Source organism: Antedon bifida, chromosome 4, assembly GCF_963402885.1.
Source record: "Antedon bifida chromosome 4, ecAntBifi1.1, whole genome shotgun sequence".
Classification (NCBI taxonomy): domain Eukaryota; kingdom Metazoa; phylum Echinodermata; class Crinoidea; order Comatulida; family Antedonidae; genus Antedon; species Antedon bifida.
The window spans coordinates 26,479,334-26,500,744 of record NC_136229.1 but is presented as its reverse complement, the minus strand read 5'-3'; the positions used below and the strand labels follow the sequence as shown (position 1 = coordinate 26,500,744).

The 21,411-nt window shown below is 33.4% G+C and overlaps 3 protein-coding genes across 4 annotated transcripts in view; 1 reads left to right on the top strand and 2 right to left on the bottom strand.

The window, feature by feature from the left end:
• The first annotated feature begins 288 nt into the window (after positions 1-288).
• LOC144839623 (DNA repair protein XRCC2-like) lies at positions 289-1,802 on the top strand. The gene is made up of 2 exons (XM_078695061.1): positions 289-386; positions 815-1,802. The coding sequence occupies exons 1-2, from the start codon at positions 330-332 to the stop codon at positions 1,748-1,750; spliced, it is 993 nt and encodes a 330-aa protein (XP_078551187.1). The 5' UTR covers positions 289-329; the 3' UTR covers positions 1,751-1,802.
• A 457-nt stretch (positions 1,803-2,259) lies between these two features.
• Positions 2,260-11,519, bottom strand: LOC144839610 (peroxisomal bifunctional enzyme-like). Its single transcript, XM_078695045.1, has 18 exons — positions 11,388-11,519; positions 9,794-9,830; positions 9,207-9,315; positions 8,767-8,905; positions 8,480-8,636; positions 7,860-7,989; positions 7,527-7,638; positions 6,808-6,895; positions 6,298-6,450; positions 5,752-6,015; positions 5,507-5,659; positions 5,148-5,216; positions 4,537-4,639; positions 4,124-4,264; positions 3,679-3,803; positions 3,160-3,257; positions 2,642-2,754; positions 2,260-2,335 (listed from the first exon to the last, which is right to left on the bottom strand). Exons 1-18 carry the CDS (start codon positions 11,474-11,476, stop codon positions 2,265-2,267), a joined length of 2,151 nt encoding a protein of 716 aa, XP_078551171.1. The 5' UTR covers positions 11,477-11,519; the 3' UTR covers positions 2,260-2,264.
• Positions 11,520-14,873: 3,354 nt separating this feature from the next.
• LOC144839646 (RNA-binding protein 38-like) overlaps positions 14,874-21,411 on the bottom strand; it is a 31,995-nt gene continuing 25,457 nt past the window's right edge. For both annotated transcript variants that reach the window (XM_078695096.1, XM_078695097.1), the window contains exon 4: positions 14,874-19,120. In XM_078695096.1, coding sequence (XP_078551222.1) covers positions 18,820-19,120 — 301 coding nt within the window. In that variant the 3' untranslated portion in view covers positions 14,874-18,819. The remainder of the gene's footprint in view (positions 19,121-21,411) is intronic.

The window sequence follows — 21,411 nt, the reverse complement described above, 5'->3', positions numbered from 1 at the left end:
CTGTTATACTAATGTATTTATTTTTTAAATATTTTGTGAATCTATTAATTAATGACAACAATGTTTGTTTTCATAAATAAAGTAAAGTATTGCAAGCAAACCGTTAGTAATTTGATTTCAACATTATTATGATAACTCCATGCTCAAGTAAACATATAGGGGCGCGGTAATGTTTGGAGTGAAAGTACGTTCCCGTGCGTAAGTATGTAAATGGGACAAATGACGCGACAAAATAACAAACTGACGTGATTTCAGATAAATGCGACAATGGCGTGTCATATCCAAACACAAAAAATAGCATCAAACCATCGCGCGAAAAACCTATAATAATGTTCACGGATGATGACGGCGATTTTAAGGAGGCAGAAGTTGAAACTTGTGCTCAAGTTAGTGATTATTTTTAAAATATTTATTAGTATAATATATTATTGACTATCGGTAGTTATACACAGAATTAGGTTCGGCTAGGCCAAGTCTAGACTACAGCACCATCACAACCAAGCAGCACCTTTCAGTGTACGTGCGAGCGATCGAGTGGAGCATGTTGTTCTTACGAAAGCTAAAATGGCCTAACCTAGGCCTAGCTCAAGATAATTTTTGAATTAGAAATAAATTTGGTACGAAGCTAGCTTAAATTGTAATAAAAATACAATACCTCTCTTGTCATCTCACCAAGTTGTGTTACTTTGGAAGTTGGAAAAAAGTTTGCCGTTTTTACTTTTTTGGTTTATGGAACGCCATAAGGGACAATTATACAACACCGCCCTCTATATTTCCATATTATTGTTTTTTTTTTCTTTTTCCATTTCTTTAGCTTTTTCTAAGACTTGCATCTAAACCATCTCTGGAGTTTCTGGATCGTCACCTATTTCCTTCCAATTTTCCTAAGCCTGGAGAAGTTATTGAAATTCATGGATCAAGTGCAACAGGCAAATCTGAACTTCTGATGAACCTAATGTCAAAGTGCATCCTTCCAAAACGTTGGAAAGGGATAGAAATTGATGGTTTTGAAGCTGAAGTACTTTTCATTGATACAGATTATAAATTCTCAGTGATGAGGCTACACCAAATTTTAAAGAAACAATTGTTAAATATTATTAATTTAAAATCTGTTGAGTTTTCTAATTCTAGTTCAGTGGACACAAAAAGACAAAAACAAAGCGATTCAACAAGTTCTATGAATGAAGAAGTAAAGATAAAAATAGATGAGTCTGACTTAAAAGAACTGGTTAAATCTAGTTTAGAACGGTTATATCTTGTCAAATGCAGTAGCACCAATCAGCTGCTAATTACCCTACATTCAGTAGAATCAATATTTTCACAGCATCCTCAATTGACTGTCTTGATGTTGGACAACTTATCTACATTCTATTGGGAGGATCGGATTAGAACTGGTGACAATTGGACAAAATTTGAAGAATTAAATAATAAAGTTTTGACATTGTTACAAACATTAATTAATGAGTACAATTTAGTTTTGATTTTAACCAAAAACTCGACACCAATGCAAGGTGTGAAAAGTGGTAAAGCGTCTAGCAGTACAAATTTAGACCAAAACGAAAGCTTTAATAGCAAATCTTGGTGCAAAATATCAAACTACAGATTACTTTTGACAAGAACTGATTTTCCATTTCCCATTTTGGTTGATGGAGACAAAATGCATTCATCTTTTTGTGTGAAAGTATTTTATCAGGGGCAACAGCATCAATGTAAATTTTATATATCATCTGATGGGATATCATATGCATAATTATGTATGTAATACCTCAATTGAAAATAAATAAAACTTTGCATATACTGTACTTTAATTTGTTTTTCTTTATTGTCATAAAATATCTTATTTATATTTTGAATATTTAAAAAAAGGTAAATTATGTCCATTTTAAAATTAATGTATCATATATAAAAATAGTTATAATACTTATTATTATTTGCTTATAGCACCGCCAATTTTAAATTATTCTTTTATATAAATTAATATTAGTTTACATATTTAATATTAGTTTACAGCGGTAAAACCAATTTCAATGCTCTAGAAGAATTATAGCCATTAATTTGTTTTTAGTTCAAGTCATAAGATTATATTTGACATTATATAAATACACTATTTTACCAATTGGTTTTCATGTTTTTAATTTATTAATAATCATCATAGAATAGAGAAATATATGTTAGGCTTGGTAAACCAATTAAAACAACCTCTCAAACCCAGTAAAATCCCTGAGACTGGTCCTGTTTACAGTTATACCAAGTGTAATCGGTATTTATAGCTTGCTAGCTTGACTTAAAGCCATTTGTTTTAACAGAGTACTAGGGATCCAATGCTTACTATTTTCTGAAAATATAAACAAAAAATGGAGTTTAGAAAATGATCAACACTATTAAATACAATTTTTCTCTCAATCTAGAAATCATTTTATTCCGGAAAATCTTGACAAAACTCTTACTTCTTTTACTAAAACTGTGTAACTTGGGCTGAGTTACTTAATCAGGTATAAGAAAGAACTTTCTAAAAATGACAAGCTTTTAGCTTTTCAGTGATGAACTGACCTGATATTAATAGCACACAATGGGCTACACATTACTTTATTAATTTCTACAGATTCAATTTCTAAAGTAAAATAAAAATAACAAAGCTTACTGTAGATAGAATGGTAATAGCAGATCCTCTCATAGACCTTTGGCAACCCAACCATGTTCTTTGCATAGTACATTGGTCCTCCCATGTGCCTCGGCCAACCATACCCATAAATCCTTAATAACAACAAAAATAAGGTAGAGTTTTAGTCAGCTCTGCAGTGCTTGTATGGTGTTAGTAAAGATTTAACTATTGTACCTAATTTTTACTTAACTTCAAAGGAAAGTGTTCCCTAAATAGGGATGGCACTTTGATATGGGTTGGTTGATTTTCCCCTCGTTCATTTCACTGGGAAGTGTTCCCTTTAGAGAGAAGTTCCAAAGGAGGGGTTCTACTGTATCTTGAAACTGTTTTAATTAAACTGTAGTAAATGAATGAGTTTCTTGTAAAGAATATTGGGTCCCGAATCTATTCTTTTTTGTATTGTTTTTCTTGTATATTGTTCATAGATTAAAAATAAAACAACAATATCATTGTTTATATATGAGTTAGAAACTTCCCAGATGGTGTCAATAACTCACCAGATGATGTCAATATCCTCATCCTTGGCAGCTATTCCTTCCTCCAAAGCCTTGAAGCCTTCATTAATCAGTGAGTATAAACACCTCTCAATAATTTCCTGTAAAAAAAAGAATAGAAATATAAAAACAAAAGAAAATGCAAGAAGCAGTAACATTAGTACAGTAGGCTATATAAAAAAAAGCCCTGAGAGTGAGTGGCCGAGGGGTTAAGAGCGTGGAATCGTAATTATGTAGCCACAACATCAGCAAGGGTTCAAGGCTTACTCGCTCTATGGTTCTGGTGGTAGAACAAATCTTCTTGGATAAGGACTAGTAGTAGAGGGTTACTCCAGTGTAGGCCTACTAGTACACACACAGTCACTGTCACACACAGCCACTGATCATAATTGGCCCCTCTGGGAAAACAGTCTTTGACTGAAGAGGCTACCCAGTATAACAAAAATAATAATACATAAATAAAAATACAACTTAAAAATGGTACATTATATGTAATATGATATTCCCTTTTTTAATATTTACCTGAGGGGAGATACGTCGTCTTTTAATATCATGTTTCTTGGAAAAATTAACAATAATTTCTTCCACTTCAACATCTCGCATATTGGTACGACCTCCTGGCTTGCCATAGTTATACCATCCTTTGCCTTTGAATAAATTTGCATAATAAATTATATATAATGTCTTTTATGTATTTTGTGAAAAATTGAAGACTATATGAAACTAATTTCATCGTTAAACGAAAAAATATTCAACATCTAATTTATTACACATCTAAAGCTCTGTCTACACTATCAAAATAGTTTGACAAAAAAAGTGTGATGTGCCAAATGTGGTAGTGATATGCCCAAATATGTACATAGTAATATGACATCAGCAATGTCCATCTATGGGCACATCACATTTTTTTTATCACATAATGTTTGATAGTGTAGACAAAGCTTCAGTTAATTACATAGAACCATACCAGTTTTTTGTCCCAGCCTTCCAGCTTCCACAATCATATCACCAAGAGGTGAGTATCTCTGGCCCATACGCAACCGTTCATCAGCCCAGCGTGGGCCAACTAAGCCTAGCTCTTTTCTGATTTTATAACCAATATCAGCCCCTGTAATAAACAAAAATATTATGCTTCTTTTATTTTGTGTTTGTTTGTTTATTGTTTAGCAATATAAAGTAAAAGAATCATGATATCATTATCGTGTTTTTGATTTTTTTTTATAATTTTAAGAGCCTTGTCTGTGTACAAACTTCACATTTTAAATATTTTAAATATTTGACAATAAATGCTGTGCAAGCAGCGCATTCATTCATTCATTCATAGTAATAACTAACATTACAACTTCTAATTTGCTTAGGATAATTTTTATTATGGAATACCTGCTAAATCCGATGTTTGAAATGCTCCCATAGCAAATCCAAAATCTCTCAAAGCTTGATCTACATCTTGTGGGAAACATCCTTCCTCTAGCAAGAAACCAGCCTGCAGATAAAAACATCCATTATTTTTGTATCGTTGTAAGATAACATTGTTCTTGTCAACTAGTCATAAATTAGTCAAGTCTACTGTATAAAGTAGTCAATGGTCAGCAGCTCTGGTGATGGTAAGGGCTTTTGAGGGTCCATTATTTTAACTATACTGTAGGATCACATAAACTCACATTGTATCTTATCTTATTGTTGCATAATTGTGTACATAAAATACCTCCCAACTTGGAAAAATTAAATACAGTATTGGGAGGTTTATGAAAGCATATCCAAACCATAGAGGGCTCTATAACATTTTGAAAAATATATAAAACAATAGAGGGTGCTATTGAACATTTTAAATATTGGATACCTAAGGCTAAAAAAGCTCTATATAGAAACTAGTATGAATTATACATTTTATACATTATCAGTTTTTTTGTTATTCAAAAAAAATTAGGTAGGTTTAGCATGTGAGCGGGAGACTCCTGAGCATATTAGCCTGATAAATGTGAACAAATTACCTCTGCAGTGTAAGGCCCCATCATCCTGTTGCCTACAAATCCATGACAGTTGCCAACTAACACACTGATCTGTAAAATAAAAAGTTGCTATATATTCAACAACAAATTCTAAAAAAATGGAGGGAAGGGTGGAAAACCGTTTTAAACAAGTTTAAAAATATAAATGTTAAATTGTTTTTCTAATCAAATTAAACCAAAAAATATATCAGATAGGACTGGAAGAAGCACCTGTGATTCTATATCATATTTAACCTATTTTTAATTTATACACTACAGTATATTTTTAATAATAAAAAAAATAATAAAAAAAACCTTAGAAAATTTAAGTAATATTTACTCAAAAAACTGATCTAAAATACCTTTTTCATTCTCTGTCCAAGATCCATAGCAGTTGCTATGGTTTCAGGCGAAGTTGCCTTGCCATAGATATTCTCAAGAAGTTTCATTATATGCGCTGGAGAAAAGAAGTGCATACCAACAACCTTCTCTGGCCGTGATGTCACAGATGCAATCTAAATAGAAAAACATAGTGAAAACAACTATTTTATGTACAAACCAAAGATGTAGCATATTGAACTAGAGAGTGAACTAGCTCATTACTCACCTCATCAATATTGAGAGTTGATGTGTTACTAGCAAGTATCGCAGAAGGCTTGCAGACAGCGTCTAGCTTTCTGAAAACCTTCTTCTTGATGTCCATGTTCTCAAAAACGGCTTCAATCACAATATCTACGTGACTAAAGCTCCCATAATCCAACACAGGCGTCACAAGCGATACCAACTTCTCGGCTTGGCTCTTGCTTATTCTATTTCTTTTCACGCCTGAGAAGATTATACTCTTTAAGATCTCCATACCTCGATTCAGGTACTGGGGAGAAAAATGTGTCTTTTATATTTCATACACTGTACACATTCAAGAGCTAGTACAGTAACTCCTCAATTCCAGGATAGATCAACTACCTTTTGGTCTGTTTTAACTGCCATGTTTAATGATGAACAATTGTGTCCTAATTGTTTCCTAATACCTCTGTTCACATCAACACATAAGAGCATATTCAAACTATTCAATAATACACCCACCACACAAAACAAAACAAAATTTTTTTCAAGCATAAAACAAAAACTTTGATTGAGATTTTACTATTAATACCTCTTGATTCTGTTCTGTCAAGAAAACATTGACACCGCATGATATAAGTGATACCGCTATGCCAACACCCATTGTGCCTGCACCAATCACAGCAGCTGTTTTTACACGCACAGGCTTTGTTGTCTTGTAGCTGACACCATTAGGACGTTGCCACTATCAAATAAAAATGTCACATGTTCATTATATATTATATTGCCTAAATAATATTTAGGTAATTCTGTAACATGAATTTTCATAATATTTGGTGACACAGAATGACCCAGTAAAAATTTTTAAGACAATGGAGCGAAAGGGTCAAAGGCTCACTCGCTCCATGGTACTGCTTAACAAGCCTTCTCTGATAAGTACTATAAACTGCAGGTCCAGTGTACACAATAATGCTTGTGTGCACTTTAAAAACCTAGTGCATCTTTCTAGACGAGTAGGAGTTTACATCGGTGTACTAGCCCACACAGCAACTGTCGTATTAACTGTCAATAAAATCTTTTAAATCAGAAAAATTATACTTACTTTTGATACAGACCGTTCGGCAAAGAAGGCGTACTGTTGTGCTCGTGCTTGACCAGATTGCATTAGATAATACATCAACTCACTTTCCCTGTGAAAAGATAAATAACATGTTAAAACTACACCTTTCTTGATTCTAATAGAAAAAAGATTTTAACAAATCTCTTACGCATGACTTTCAGGAAATGTTTTTCACTTTCTCTATTTTCACAAGGACAACATTCAATGACTTTCGATAAACTTCTCACTGTGAAATATTTCTATTTTAATAACATACTGAAACACTACTATTACATGTCTTTATGTAATTGTAAACGCTTGCCAACAAAAAATGTTTTACACAAAAAAACTACAAAAAAGAATCAATTCAACTGATCAGCAACAACCGTAAACCTCTTTCCATGGACACTTTCTGTGTAAATAATAATGACGTCATTGCACAACTGACGTCATTAGACAACCAACCACGAACAACAAAGTTTTATTTTGAGTTATAATAGGCTGCATTCGGAGAAAGCCGTTCTTTTGGGAATTTTCAATAGAAACAGGCTTGGAAATTGAAAACATCGTTCTTTTTATATTACCTATAAACGGCAACATAAGTGACGTTATGAATGTGTTTAGTGTAAATTAAATGGTTTAATTAAGATCCAAGATTCTTCATTAAATTAAGTGTAAATAAGAAGATTTTGATGAAATTTAAAGTAAAATCAAATTCTAACTTTTGAACACCCTTCTCAAATGTAGGTTGCTCCACAGAGGCCTGTATCGCTTGGATGCACGTCAATGGCGCTATGGCCCCACGTGATCGTCTTATCGTTCTCTGTCTAGCCTCTAGAAAATCAATGAAAAAACACCACCATAAATTTAATGCTTTTAAAACATATTTCCACTAAGAAAACGTGGCAGAATGCACTGTCTACGAATAATTCTAAAAGGATATTGAATAGACACAATCAGAGAATCTGACCTGCAGTCACATGACTCTTTGGGCCAGTCATGTGAGTGTGCGTTTTTGGGAAAGTTTGACTGTACACAAAGAGAGAACTAGTTACCTTCAAATATTGTTGAGGCATGTTCAATTCCTTTCACTGGCATGCTACTTACTCTTCTCGGACCGAGAGGGCGCATTACAATCGATTTAGCAAACTCACTTGCCTTGGAAACAACATCACCATCAACTATCTGTACAGAAAACAAGGTTTGAAATCATGCTAGCACAATAATTATAAATGCAGAACATAAAAGATGAGAAAGTGAAAAATTCTTGGGACTCTTATGGCACTGTACTTTTAAGTCCACTTGGATAGCATAGCTATTGTTTCACTCAACACGGTAGCCTATAAGAAAACAGCAATACATAAAGCTCTGTCTATACTAAACTAGTTTGAAAAAAAAGGTGTGATGTGCCCAAATATGGTAGTGATACAGTATGCCCAAATAAGGTAGTAATATGACTTCATCATGTCCATATATGGGCACATCACATTGTAGACAGAGCTTATGAGAGGTTTGTATGTTTTGAAATTTCACACATCCATGCATATGGGATAGGAAAATGACTGAAATTGTAGTGAGAAGGTTTTAAATATGTATATATGTACAGTACATTAAATTTATATTTTAAACCGTTCTGCTACAATAAGTCCTGCACGCTACAGACTGGTTGACTAACCTGGTCGACAATTCCAAGATCATATGCCTCCGAGGCATTCACCTGGCGACCCGACACTATCAAATCAATTGCACTTTTCAGGTGTGTGACTCGTGGAAGACGTTGCGTACCTGTGGCTCCCGGTAATATTCCTATATTAACTTCGGGGAAACCAACCCTTAAAAAAAAGATATAGTGTTGATATGTTGTCTATTATCTCCTTTATATATCATCTTCAAATACATAATTAATATTGAACTTTTTTGTATTGTTTATTTCAACATTTTAGATGTTATTCCCAAACATACTTAGCAGATTTGGATGCAATTCTGTAGTGGGCCGACAAACAGAGCTCTAAACCGCCACCAAGAGCCGTTCCATGGATTGCTGCCACCACAGGTTTCGGAAAACTATCCAATTCTGTGCATATTCCTACCAAATGCGGTTCTGAAAGATATAGCACAAACATTTGCATTAGGGAGGAAAATTTTTTTATATAAATTACTATTATAGTTTCCAATTTTGAAAATTTTTCTACACTATCAAACTAGTTTGATAAAAAAGTGTGATGTGCCCAAATATGGTAGTGATATGCCCAAATATGGTATTGATATTACATCATCATGTCCATATATGGACATCACATTTTTTGTCCCATAAAGTTTGATAGTGTAAACAGACCATTAGTATAAAAATGAAAAGATATATTTTTTTATAAGCTCAACTATTAATGTATTTTCAGACTTACCTTTAGTAGCAAGATGAGATGCAAACTCAGTAATGTCAGCTCCAGCAGGAAATGTCCTTCCAGAACCACATAGCACAACCGCTTGGACGTTAGGGTCTTCTTTTGCTCTCTGTAACAAATGTGACCATTTTAGTGACACTATAACTTTGGAAAGTGTGGGGGTGGGGAGAGGAGGCTACTACAAGGATTCACAATTATTGGACACAATAAAAATAGTAGCATACTTCATCATAATAAAACTAAAAAACATTAGATTTGTTTCCATTACAATAATTAATAATATAATTATTGACTAAAAATCAAAATTATTCTACTGCAGTAATCCCGTTTTTATGCAATTTAACTGAGTTTGTTTTAATGTAGAAGTTTATGAGTCAGTAACTGCAGTGAACAGTGTGTGATTCCCAGAAAAAAACTTGATAATTGGAGTTGCATAAACCGGTTATACACAGTTAAACAGGTTATACAAAGTTAAACAGGTTATACAAAGTTAAACAGGTTATACAAAGTGTAGTCATGCATGTATGTATGTATTATTTAATTATACCATCATTGTAAAAATAAATAGATAGCAGAAAAAAACAAACCTTCAAACCATTCATTATTCCTTGACGGACATGGTGACTGTAAGAAAACAAGTTTAATATTAGAATAATTATTATTTTATTGATAATGCCTTGATCTTGAGTTATGATATTGTTTGTTGCAATGTAATTTATTTAAATTTCATTTCAAATAAACATATATTTTCTTCTTGATAAAAACAGAACATAGACATAAATTCAAAAGTAAAAAATAAGATGAGGGCCAAATATAAGCCTAATTGCATATAAATTAAATGTCATCGTACTCAGTAGATAGTGAAAGTCACCTCATTATCCTTATTTATCCCAAAATCATTAAATAAATATCATTTATTTGTCACCCAATTGTCGGTCAAATCAAGGAAAGCTTAGATAGCGGATCAAAAGCAAGAATTGCCTACAGTTACAGCTACTACTAGTCCTACTAGGCCTAGGCCAAATAAATACAGTTTGGCATCATGGCAAAGTCCACTAGTGTACCTGTCACACACTGACACTACTACTAACCAAAGTACTACTACTACTTTAGTACTAGATAGAAGGTAGGTAAGCCAAGCTAGCTAGAGAGCTGAGTAGGCTTGCCTAATTGCTACTCCGGCTACTTTCTACTAAGCCTAGCAGGCCTAGGGTAGATGTACCAGACTTCGGCAATGTGCCAAACTTCGGCAGGTTGTATTTATATTAGTCATAATTAATTAAATAATTGATATTTTTTGTTTATCTTAACGTATAATATACTTTATTTATAGGTGGTAAATAAAAACCACCGATCGTTTACTAGACATCAGCGAAACATGTCTGCCAGTAGCCATAAAAACTGAAACCTGAAAACCGGAAGTGACATTTCAGCAAAATAGACCAATGAGCTAACACGTGACTGTTCCATTTAAAGTTCCAGGGCATGAAAAATTACACACGAGGGACACGTCTGGGATTGAAATAGGCTCCTACTGTAGTGTAGCAACATTCCAGAATATTCCATTTTCAAACCAATGAAAAAATATAGGGTTTATGAGGGGTGTTAAGATGTTTGGTTGATAATTAATGATATGTGCCAGACTTCGGCACCTAACGGAAATAACTAATTAAATTAAATTGTTTGCAATGTTGTTTATTAATTTTTTTTCAAAATATAATTGTTGGTAAAATAAAGTTAATATTGCTGTTTTTTGACTCATTTATTTCACATCTGGCCATGGCTAGGCCTAGCCTAGCTAGGCCTGCTATTTCATCGACGATCGATTGCGCAATCGCTCGCGCGTAATTCCAGGGCTTGCTTGGGCAGCGTATGCCGAGGATTGGCACACACATGCCGAGGTTTGGTACATAAATAAAAAACACATTTTTTATTATTGTTTGTTAATTATAAATATTTATTTGATAATTTACACTGTATTTACTACTTATATAAATACTAAAAACTCTACCAAAAAATATTTTGTGATGCTTTTAAAAAATACACGTAAATAACGAATTTCCCTGTAACCTGCCGAAGTCTGGTACATCTACCCTAGGCTAGCTAGCTAGCTTGTGCTAAATAATACATCTATTTTCATAGTATAATTTTGATTCAAAATGTTATACAACAACAACAAACCTTAAAGCATTGACTGGTGGATTTGTGACTGAAATTAATGCAATTTCTTTTTCTGCACTGTAATTCGCCATTTCTTTGATTAATGACATGCAGTTTCACATAAAAAACATGCACTGCAAAAACAAACAAAACACCGGTACCAGCAATGTTGCTGCCCTGGATGAGGGGGTATGTCTGTTTACGAAGTATGGAACGCCTCCGTAAGCTGTTTATGCAGCGATTCAATCTGCAGTCCTACTTCAGTTCAAATTACCCACATAATTTGAAATTAACCGATTCGTGTATTATTGTGTGTTTTTTTAATTGTATAAAATGTTCTTTCTAATAATAGCCTTTACTTTAATTAGGCTTTTGGCTATTCCTTAATCCATGATTATATTAAGTTTTAATCACCGTAGAAAAATAAATAAATCAATTTTTTTTTTAATGTAGTTCATGTATTTGTTTGTTTGTTTCATTGTTTACGTCTCCTCCCAGAATCTAGGTCTTGCTTCGGCAAAAATACACACTACGTAATTGATGCAAGCGTTCAAAAAAAGTTGGAACAATTTTTATCTCATACCGGGATGTGTACGTGAACTTGTATCTAGTGTATGACGTCATCAACGATCTTAGGGCGCTAAAATAACGGTAAAATAACAATAGCTTCTCGCCTGTAAGACAAAGGTCTTTCAAACTAGGTTATACAACTTAAGGTAAAGATCACGTAACTAAACGACCTAAGCAACAATGATATATGAGGGAAGGTCCGTCTTTTTTGGAAATAGTACCAAAGCGGGCAATGCAGGGGGTTTCTCCGTTTGAATGGAGATGATCCTACGTTGCACGTAAACCATCATTCAATGGTAGTGCGGCGTGTCCTTTTGTGACCCCTATCGACACCTGTAAGCAAATCAGATGCCATTATTTTCAAATGATGCTATTGATTAATCATCAAGTTAGATGTTTGTTGTAATAATATCGTCGACTACTCGGCATCCTAAATCAATCGCTGTAGTATCTATTAAGTAGGCCTAGAAAGTTATGAGCAATTGACAAACTGATTTAATATTTCGCCTTTCCTTGACATCAATCTACATAGACATTTTAGTGTGCTAATGAGTGACATAGATTTCTACATCATGAGTTATTTCGACACCATTTGTGAATCTCCCGAACTCTCTCTCTGGACACTTCTCTTGAGACACTCAGGGTTTGTGGAGTTTTAAAACTAAAGTTTGTTAGTTACATACAGTAGAGTCCACAAACGTTATCTAATTCGGAGCCAAAGTGTGACTTCTGAAAACTTGTTTTTCTCTGTTTGCCAACGTTTACCATCTGGTCTAGCAAACTCTATATTTGTTGACAAAGTTTGCCTACACTGCAAACTCTAGGTTTTCAGAGTTTTCTAACAAAAGTTTCTCATTTGCCTACACTAGCAAACTTTACTAACTTGTTTTCTGCATTTTTTCAGTGGATTACAATAAATGTCCTAAGCCTAATATATAAGTCTTAGACTTAAGTGAAACCCTTGGCAACGGTGGTCTAGATCTTACAAAGACCATTGCAATATGAAGTCTAAACCTACTATCGGCTTAAGATAGATATTAAGCCTCCTTTAGGCAGGCTACTAGCCGCGAGATGCGAGCACTTGAGTAATATCGTGGCGAAATGATTGCTTTAAATACTGCTCTGTGAGCCAACTTTGAGAAATCTTTTCTGGACAAACTCCGAGTTTTCTCGAGTTTTGGCTTGATACACGAGAACGATTGCCGATAATAGTTCAATGCTGTACAAAAGTTCAGTTGTACTTGCATGACACGTGTTTAAATAGAATAATTGAAATGTACATTACATATTAATTAATGTTCCTTTTCTACATCTGTGATTCTAGATTGAAGTATTCATGACATGTGATGTATGATTTGTCAGCTGATAATTCAGTCATAGAGATTGATGTACACCCACACCAACACCAAGTACCAACACCAGTGAATTAGGACGGTCGAATATTAAACTTAGATGACCGATTTAACCAGTTCATTGGTTATACTGTATTCATTTTGTAATGTAGAAATCAGTCTTAATTGTTAACTACAGTATGTTATACACGTTTCAATTCAATGTTAATACACTTTGGTACATGTATTATACACATAACCTAAACAAAATTACATTCGTTGCCTTGCTTCACACAGTTTATCTTGCGAAAAAGCTGACAATAGCGAGTTCAAATCCATAATCACACTGTGCTTCTGCGTCTGAACACATTACTTCTCAAACATCGGACTTATATCGGAGTTGAAGCGGCGATCACACGATCACTTAGGATTCTGATCTCTGTTATTATGTATATTAATATGATATTACAAAATCCTAACCGCGTCGTGGGAAATGCTATTAATTTACGACACATTTGCCAAGCAAATACGACCCGTCGATCACAATGTAACTCAATCTTAAACATAAGTGTAACTTGGACATATGTTTTACAACATTAATCATTATTAGCATGACACTGTACTTCACACCTCCAAATCAGGCGTTTTGTTAATAGCTTCAGATCGGGACGTAGTCAGATCATAGTAGGGGCCTAGAAAGAGATAAACTGACGAGAATGTCATGGTGTATCTCCGCATGGAGTCATCATTAAATCTTGATTCATGTAACAGCAGGGACAGCTCACAGTTTAGGCCTAGCTTATTTGAATGTTAAACTTTATGAGCCCCCAACACCACATTCCATTGTACGTATTGCACTTGTTTTAATTGTTAAAAAAATACACGATTTCGTATCACTTGATTTGATGATTCACGACATGCAACCACACTGTCACTCAACTCATGTGATAAAGTATATCCTTCACGTTTAAGTCATTTTATATTTGTTGGTTCATTTACAGATGAGATTTGTACCTTGGTCCTCCTAGCGGATGGAATCAATCCGTCGTCCCCATCTACCCTCTGATATCCTAGACCCGTCGTCACACTAACTCGTAGGAATGACTGATAACAATAAAGTTCAGAACACAAAAAAAAAGAGCCTACAACAGTGTTCTCTGAATATATGAGCGGTTGGCCGTTCCAACCAGTCGTTCCCGTTCGTTTCGCGGAAACATTATCTTCAAAATTGCCTTGGGTGTCTCCTGAATAAATAGGGGTGGTGTCCCAATAAAGGAGGGGTTAGAGTTGCTTTAATGTCATACGGTACATACAGAGCTGCTACAACGATGTTACTAAAAGGTGGATTAAAATAAAGTCAAGAAAATAAGATAAAGCCGGATAACAAAGTAGGCTATTATGTTGGGCCTGGTAACATGTGTTTAATCGTGCAGAGATTTAGTGTGTATAGGATGAAGTGTGTTGAGTAGAGGAGGGGACAAGACGTCTTTTCCTTTTGTTCTGATGACGTCACTGTATGTCACGTAGATTTTATAAGTCGGGGCATTAAACTGTCACATTTAAACTATTCTATAACAGACTGAGAAAATAAACAAATGCAACGTCATAAACATGTAGAGACCAGTTATTGGTCATTTAATTTCTGTACAATTAGATCGACGAGCAGCTAAATCTACTCCATCTTCGACAAAGGTTCCTCTACATAGGAACCGTACTAACTACAATTGCTAGGCCTACTTATTTACCGAATGCATTTATAGCATTTGGTTTACCTTGCAGATAGATCGAATGAAGAAAGATCGTATTAAAGATCTCTCGAATATAAAAATGACTCGGTATCTGAGCATTCCTACTCTTCCATGCTATAGCTACGTTTAGCTTAATTACGGTAATATTTAATTAAGTGGAAGAAATACGTACTTTATAACCTATGTCTACATTTAACTATCGATGTAGCAGGGAGGCCAATCAGATTCAAGTCATGGTCGCAAATTAGTTATTTATTATTTGGATATTTATTAATTAATCCATTATAAGTTTATAAAGACGTTATCGCTCAGTTAAAATTTTTGACCGACTCACGCGCGCGCGACTGATCACGTCTGCGCATGCCACTAAGAACTGGTATATTGGTTAATTTATATATAATTAACTGACTATATTACTAGATGTTTTATAGTTATACTGTATCTTATTTAAGAATTGTCCGAAAAGTCTCTCGTTTCAGGCATAGTTAGTATAAAATGTCCATTTTTCAACATTTGCTAAAGTACAAATAATGCCAAAATGTCCTCTTACGAGGTAGGTTACGCATGGGAAATATACATTCGAGTCCATGCGTGGCAAAATTGGAACAAGAACAGTTTAGAGGTAGGCAATTTATGTGTTAGTTACTTTTTAAATATAAACATTAAAAACACATGAACAACCCTTCAACAAACATTTTCGCTTAAATAATAATTTTGAACAACAAAATTTAGTCGTCGAAACATTATTAAGGGATCTTTTCCGACTCCTCGATTTTTTAGTGTACGTGGACATTTATTTAAAATGCATCAATTTATGACGTCATTCATCAAAATTCATCAGTAATGTATTGCAATACAAGAACTAGTACGTTACAATTATGACATTTTAGAAATTTCGACGCAATTTACGTCTTAATTTAAGTTGTGTTAATTAATGCATCAGTTATGACGCTGCCGTCAATAATTTGACGCGCGCGTACACAAGGCGCAGTACCATATTTGAATGCCGCACGTACAAAGAATTATTTCATCTGAATTTGCACGCGTGGCAGATTCTGCTCAATTTATTACATATAACCCGACGACTCTCTTTCCCAACAACTATTTCTTCTGTAGTGTTATATACTCGTATAATTATTACATAGTTACATAAAATGGCATTTTCTAAATCTATAGCCAAGTGCATTTAACCCCTAATCACCGCTAAGTACTACATTTTCTTGGATGCATAGATTAATTAGTTCATAATTGCATAGTTTGTAAATCTACTACTTAAACTAAATTAAAATAAGATTTTTAATTCTTAAAAATCTGATAAAGTGGACGGTTCGGTTGAGGGCGCTGTAAAGCGTTCAAGGCTCTTGTTATTACAAAAGGCACTAACACGAATATATTTGCATAAAATTACCATACATTAGCAACGATTAAACCACCTGGATGCTTAAATTATGTATCAGTGATTATAAATACAATCGGTAACAGAATTTTCACTATATCTATTTTGTCTATTGTTTTTACTTTTAGGTATTTGTACAGTAACCAAATAAGTACATTTTCACACAGCATTTGCTGTTAACTAGCAAGGCCTATAATTCACAATATCCAATATATATCAAAGATGATTTATGATTATGAAACATATCTCTATTGCTTTAAAACAACTCATTTAAAACATTTAAAATGAGTAAAACATTTCAGTATTTCCAATAAATGTTCATAATTTTTATCTTTTTGTGGAATATGACATATTTATTAATAACCCTTTTTTTCCAGAAGAAACACAAATGATATGAATAATAATTTAAAAACAAAAACTTATTTAAAGAAATGGTAAAATTGTTTGAAAGTAAAGTGACCAATCTACTTAAAATAAAAAAATGGATGAGTGATTGTACTGTACATTAAAATTAAATGAAAGTACATTATGAGTGAGATATTACTAACAGGCGGTAACTTGCACTTGTACAAATCATTTTGGTAGACAAACGATTTTATTTGCTAGTCATAAATCTAGTTTAATATGCATTTAATCTGTATTTAAATATCTAAACAAATATTAAACTTACAAATACATAATTTAGTAATATCCAACGTACAATTATACCTATCAATAAACAGGCCTACCCTACCCCTTCCCTCCCTCCCAACCCCTTTGCCAACTAACATTCGATCTCAAGACTAATCTGACTCTAATTAACATATTAAATTCAAATTTAACATTAGTAATGTGTCCAATTTTACATTATGAAATTCTAAAAATAGTTTTTAACATAAAACATCCAATATTATTATAAATAGATTCTAGTATCATTAAGCTCTGTCTACACTATCAAACTTTATGTGAATAAAAAAAATGTGATGTGCCCATATATGGACATGATGATGTCATATCACTACTACCATACTTGGGCACATCACACTTTTTTTGTCGCACTAGTTTGATTGTGGAGACAGAGCTTTAGATTCATAATTATTAAAATATTATTTATTATATCTCTATTATTCTTATCTTAATATTATAAAATCTACATGATCGTTATACTAACCAAATACAGTAGTTAGATTTTTCTGAACAAGACGATGTTCAGCGCCAAATACAATGGCTTAAGATGAAATATAAAAACAATACGCTAAAATACATGCGGTTCCGACATCTTAGTTTATTAATAAATAGTAAGTGCATATATGTAGTCTATTTTTTGACATTTACCAATCAACTAAGTACAAATATACAGTACACATAAAGACAGGATTTTAATATTGATTTACAGAGCTGATTTCAGCCTCCAAAACTTTGGCATACTTTATAATACAGCAGATTTAGCGAAATTAAAACTAATAATAATAAATTTTAAACTATTGCCCAAAAGATTTATTTATACATAATAGATGTCGTAGTATCTACTGCATTACAGAAAATAATGCAACTTGAAATCAAGATAGAAATATCGTAACAGAAATGGATAACATAACACAATTTCTACAAGCTTAAAAATGTATATAAAAAAATAAAAAATGTTATGAATGTCAAAATACAAATTTGCAAAAAAAATGATGTATCCAATATTTTTTTTAAGAAAGGTGGGGCAACGATGATGAAGACTTAAAAAGTATTTTGGATGTCTGAAATGTAATTTTACATAGATGGTGTTAAAATACTTTTTTTCAAATGTAGGATGCTGCCCTCTGGATCTACCATGATATGAACAAGTACAGTAGAACTCCTCCTGTATTACAGCCTGTCCAGGGGTAAACCCTGTGCAGGGGAAACCCCCGTTCATGGCAAAACCCTGTTCAAGGGACAACCCCGTTCTGGGGACAACCCTATTAGCATATACAGGGGGACACCACATTTAGGAGATAACCATATTATCCTATACAGGAGGTCCCAAAGGTGTCCCCTTAATTGGGGTTCGACTGTATTACAAAAGCCATGGAATTTCTCTCAATGAATATGACAATACAAAACCTATCCAGTTACCACATATAACAGACAGGAAAATTAAATACCCATTTAGTACTTTAAAGCGTTTTCCCCACATTCGCTCTCCTTACAAAATATTGCCTCTCTTGAAGGGACAGAATTGTTTAAATGGAATGATAGGATACGATCTGTATCTCCTATGTGGAATATTTAAATAACCCTTAGTTTAGCATCGTATAAAACTGTTCATCCCGAAAAAAAATCCCTGTTTTGAAAATTAAATCTACATAATTTGTGTATCAGCTGTCTTATAATGTCCGAGAATTATTCTATCTCAACAACGAGATCAACTTCGTAATATAATTATATAAAGCATTCGTTTATGGTATTCGTTCTGGTTGAACCTGTTGAGTGGCTTGATAAGCGGGCATGGACGATACCTGTTGTTGCGGGACGGTTGTGTATCCATAACCGGGCGTTACAAAACCTTGCGTTGCGTATGCGTACTGTTCATAAGCAGCTGCAGCTGTATTGTAGTGCTGCGTTGTCGAATATGCTCCAGGGTATTCCACGAAAGGCTGCGTTGCGGTAGGACTTGCGGGTTGCTGGTACTGCAGACCCGATTGAGAGATCAACGCCGGATGGTAATAAATGTACTGGGAAGACGGTGATTGCAGTGCTCTGTAAAAATAAAAAAAATTAAAAAATATAAATAGTTGAGAGTGCGCACTTGATTCAGTAGGTTATGTTAAAATGTATTATTTTTAACTATGAACTTTTAACTGCAGCATCATAACAATAATAATGTAAAACATTATTAATTAATAGTGCATATACTGTAATTGTAGAAATATAAGGGAGACCATTTGGTATGTACAATTCAAAAAAGGCTCTAGCTTAGACCAAAAATATAGCCAAGGCCAACATTAAAATAGTCTATGCATCTTTTCCTTTACAAAATCTGTTTATATAAAATATGATGAATTACACACAACACTGCAAGGTAAAGAAATAACTAATTATGAAAGAGGTTGCAGTAAGTAGTTTTTTTTTCATTTAATTCTCCTTGTCTTTCCTCAATTTACATATTTCCTCAGCTTTTATTATTTAAATTTATTTTCCATTTTTATATATTTTGTATTTCTGTTAAAGGAAAGTCTTCCGACAGTTATTAAGTTGCTTTTGACAATTCATTGTGCACATTTTATTTTACTTTGTACCGTTTGGTGAGAAACACAAGAATCGTGGTGTTTTTCTGTGAAACATGAATAAACATAGAACATTTTAGGTTGCCACACTGTCAATAAACAATCCCGCCAGTTTCAATTCTGTCATTTATCACATCCATTATATATCGAACATGCCACCTTTGTCCTATACTAATCTCACATTTGATCTTCAAAGAAGGCTTGAATTTTAGATAATTCAATTGTTTGCTATTGCTTCTGATCAAAGACTAGAAAAAAAAACTAAATTCAACCGAGATGAGTGACCTTTGTCAAAGGAACAAGTTGCGAGTACATTTTGTAAACTTTATACAGAGTGGTTAAGTGGTGTCTACCCTGGTGGTTTAAAAGCTTCTCTCTATTTAGTACAAACAGACCGTTCCCACTGATTGTAATGTAGAAAGATTACACATGCAGATTGAAACTAAATACTAGAGTTTAAATACATTACAGAAACTTAAGCCCCTTTTCAGACAGAGTTATAACATTTATATAACCACATTTTCCCATTCAAATATAAATTCTAAAATTGGTTCACACAAAGGGCGAGCACTACATAGCCAATTTACAGGATGGGGAAAAACCCCATGCTTTCCAAAATAAGTCTCAAAATAGGATGTACATGGTATGTTGAAGTATTGTTTTTCCCAAGCATGGTAATCACCAAGCAGCTAATGTGTATTTTAGTCGTAATTTTAACAAGTAATGTCAATGATCTTTGGCGTATACACCTAACTATGATTATTAAAATCAATTTAAAAACCAACTGTAAACCGAGAGAGATTTATGCCACAAAATAAACTCATAGATGTTTCAACAGGTACATAATGCAGATCACGCCCTCAGTTCAACAGTGAAAAGAAAACTGTAGGTACATAGACTCAACAAGAGGTTGGGTCAGAGGTTACACATAAATAAGTAGACAGGCCAAGCTAAGAGTGGCTCTTCTGGGGGTCCTACAGGGCAAATACAACCAACAGGGTCAAAGGCAAAGTCTTCGCAAACGTGCAATATAAATCGTACAACTTGCTATCTTGAAGAGAAAAAAAACTAATATAGTCATAAATTGATGTCTTGAGAAAATACAGTAATGACAACAAGTGTAGAGTATAACACAAACTAAACCTAAATTACCTAAAACTGTAATAAAACGGTGAAAATAAAGAATGAAATATTATCATTGCTATCATGTCTATCAAAAATAAATATACAGGTGACAAAGAGGGTTCGAAATTCCAAATAAATTGCTACAATTGTGAAAAATGGGGAAAACAAAGTGAAATGTCTGCTTTTAACTCACGTACCTTACAGTAATCACTTTAGTACAGGCGACTAGAAATTAATTACAGTATACAAAAAAGCAGAGAAAAGAAATGATGGTTGGAGTGAGTTAATACAAAATTGGGAAGAATCATAAATAATTAAATTTAATAAAACATACGAATAAATCTCTAAATAAATACCAAATTATGATCAAATCTCTGTTAGCGCAATGCAAAAGGCAGATGCAGAGGCCAATGTCATTAAGGCCAATTTGTTTTTAATGTTTTATTTGGTTATTAAGTGTATTTTTTTTAAAGAACTTAAACACAGTGTATCTTATTTATTTAAACAATGTTTTTTTATTTTTATAGTGTATTTTTAAACTAGTTGTTTTAGATAAAAATAGACCATGTCTGCACCTTTTAATCTTTGTAATTTTATGAATTTACTAACCAGTAAACATATAAAATTTAACCAATGAAA

Excerpts from the sequence above, each read along its gene's own strand:
- LOC144839610 (XM_078695045.1), bottom strand. The coding sequence starts at position 11,476 with ATGTCATTAATCAAAGAAATGGCGAATTACAGTGCAGAAAAAGAAATT. Across the intron at positions 5,660-5,751 it reads CAACTCTCAATATTGATGAG|ATTGCATCTGTGACATCACG; the intron begins GTGAGTAATGAG and ends TTTTCTATTTAG. Across the intron at positions 3,258-3,678 it reads GACGACGTATCTCCCCTCAG|GAAATTATTGAGAGGTGTTT; the intron begins GTAAATATTAAA and ends TTTTTTTTACAG.
- LOC144839623 (XM_078695061.1), top strand. The coding sequence starts at position 330 with ATGTTCACGGATGATGACGGCGATTTTAAGGAGGCAGAAGTTGAAACT. Across the intron at positions 387-814 it reads AAGTTGAAACTTGTGCTCAA|CTTTTTCTAAGACTTGCATC; the intron begins GTTAGTGATTAT and ends CCATTTCTTTAG.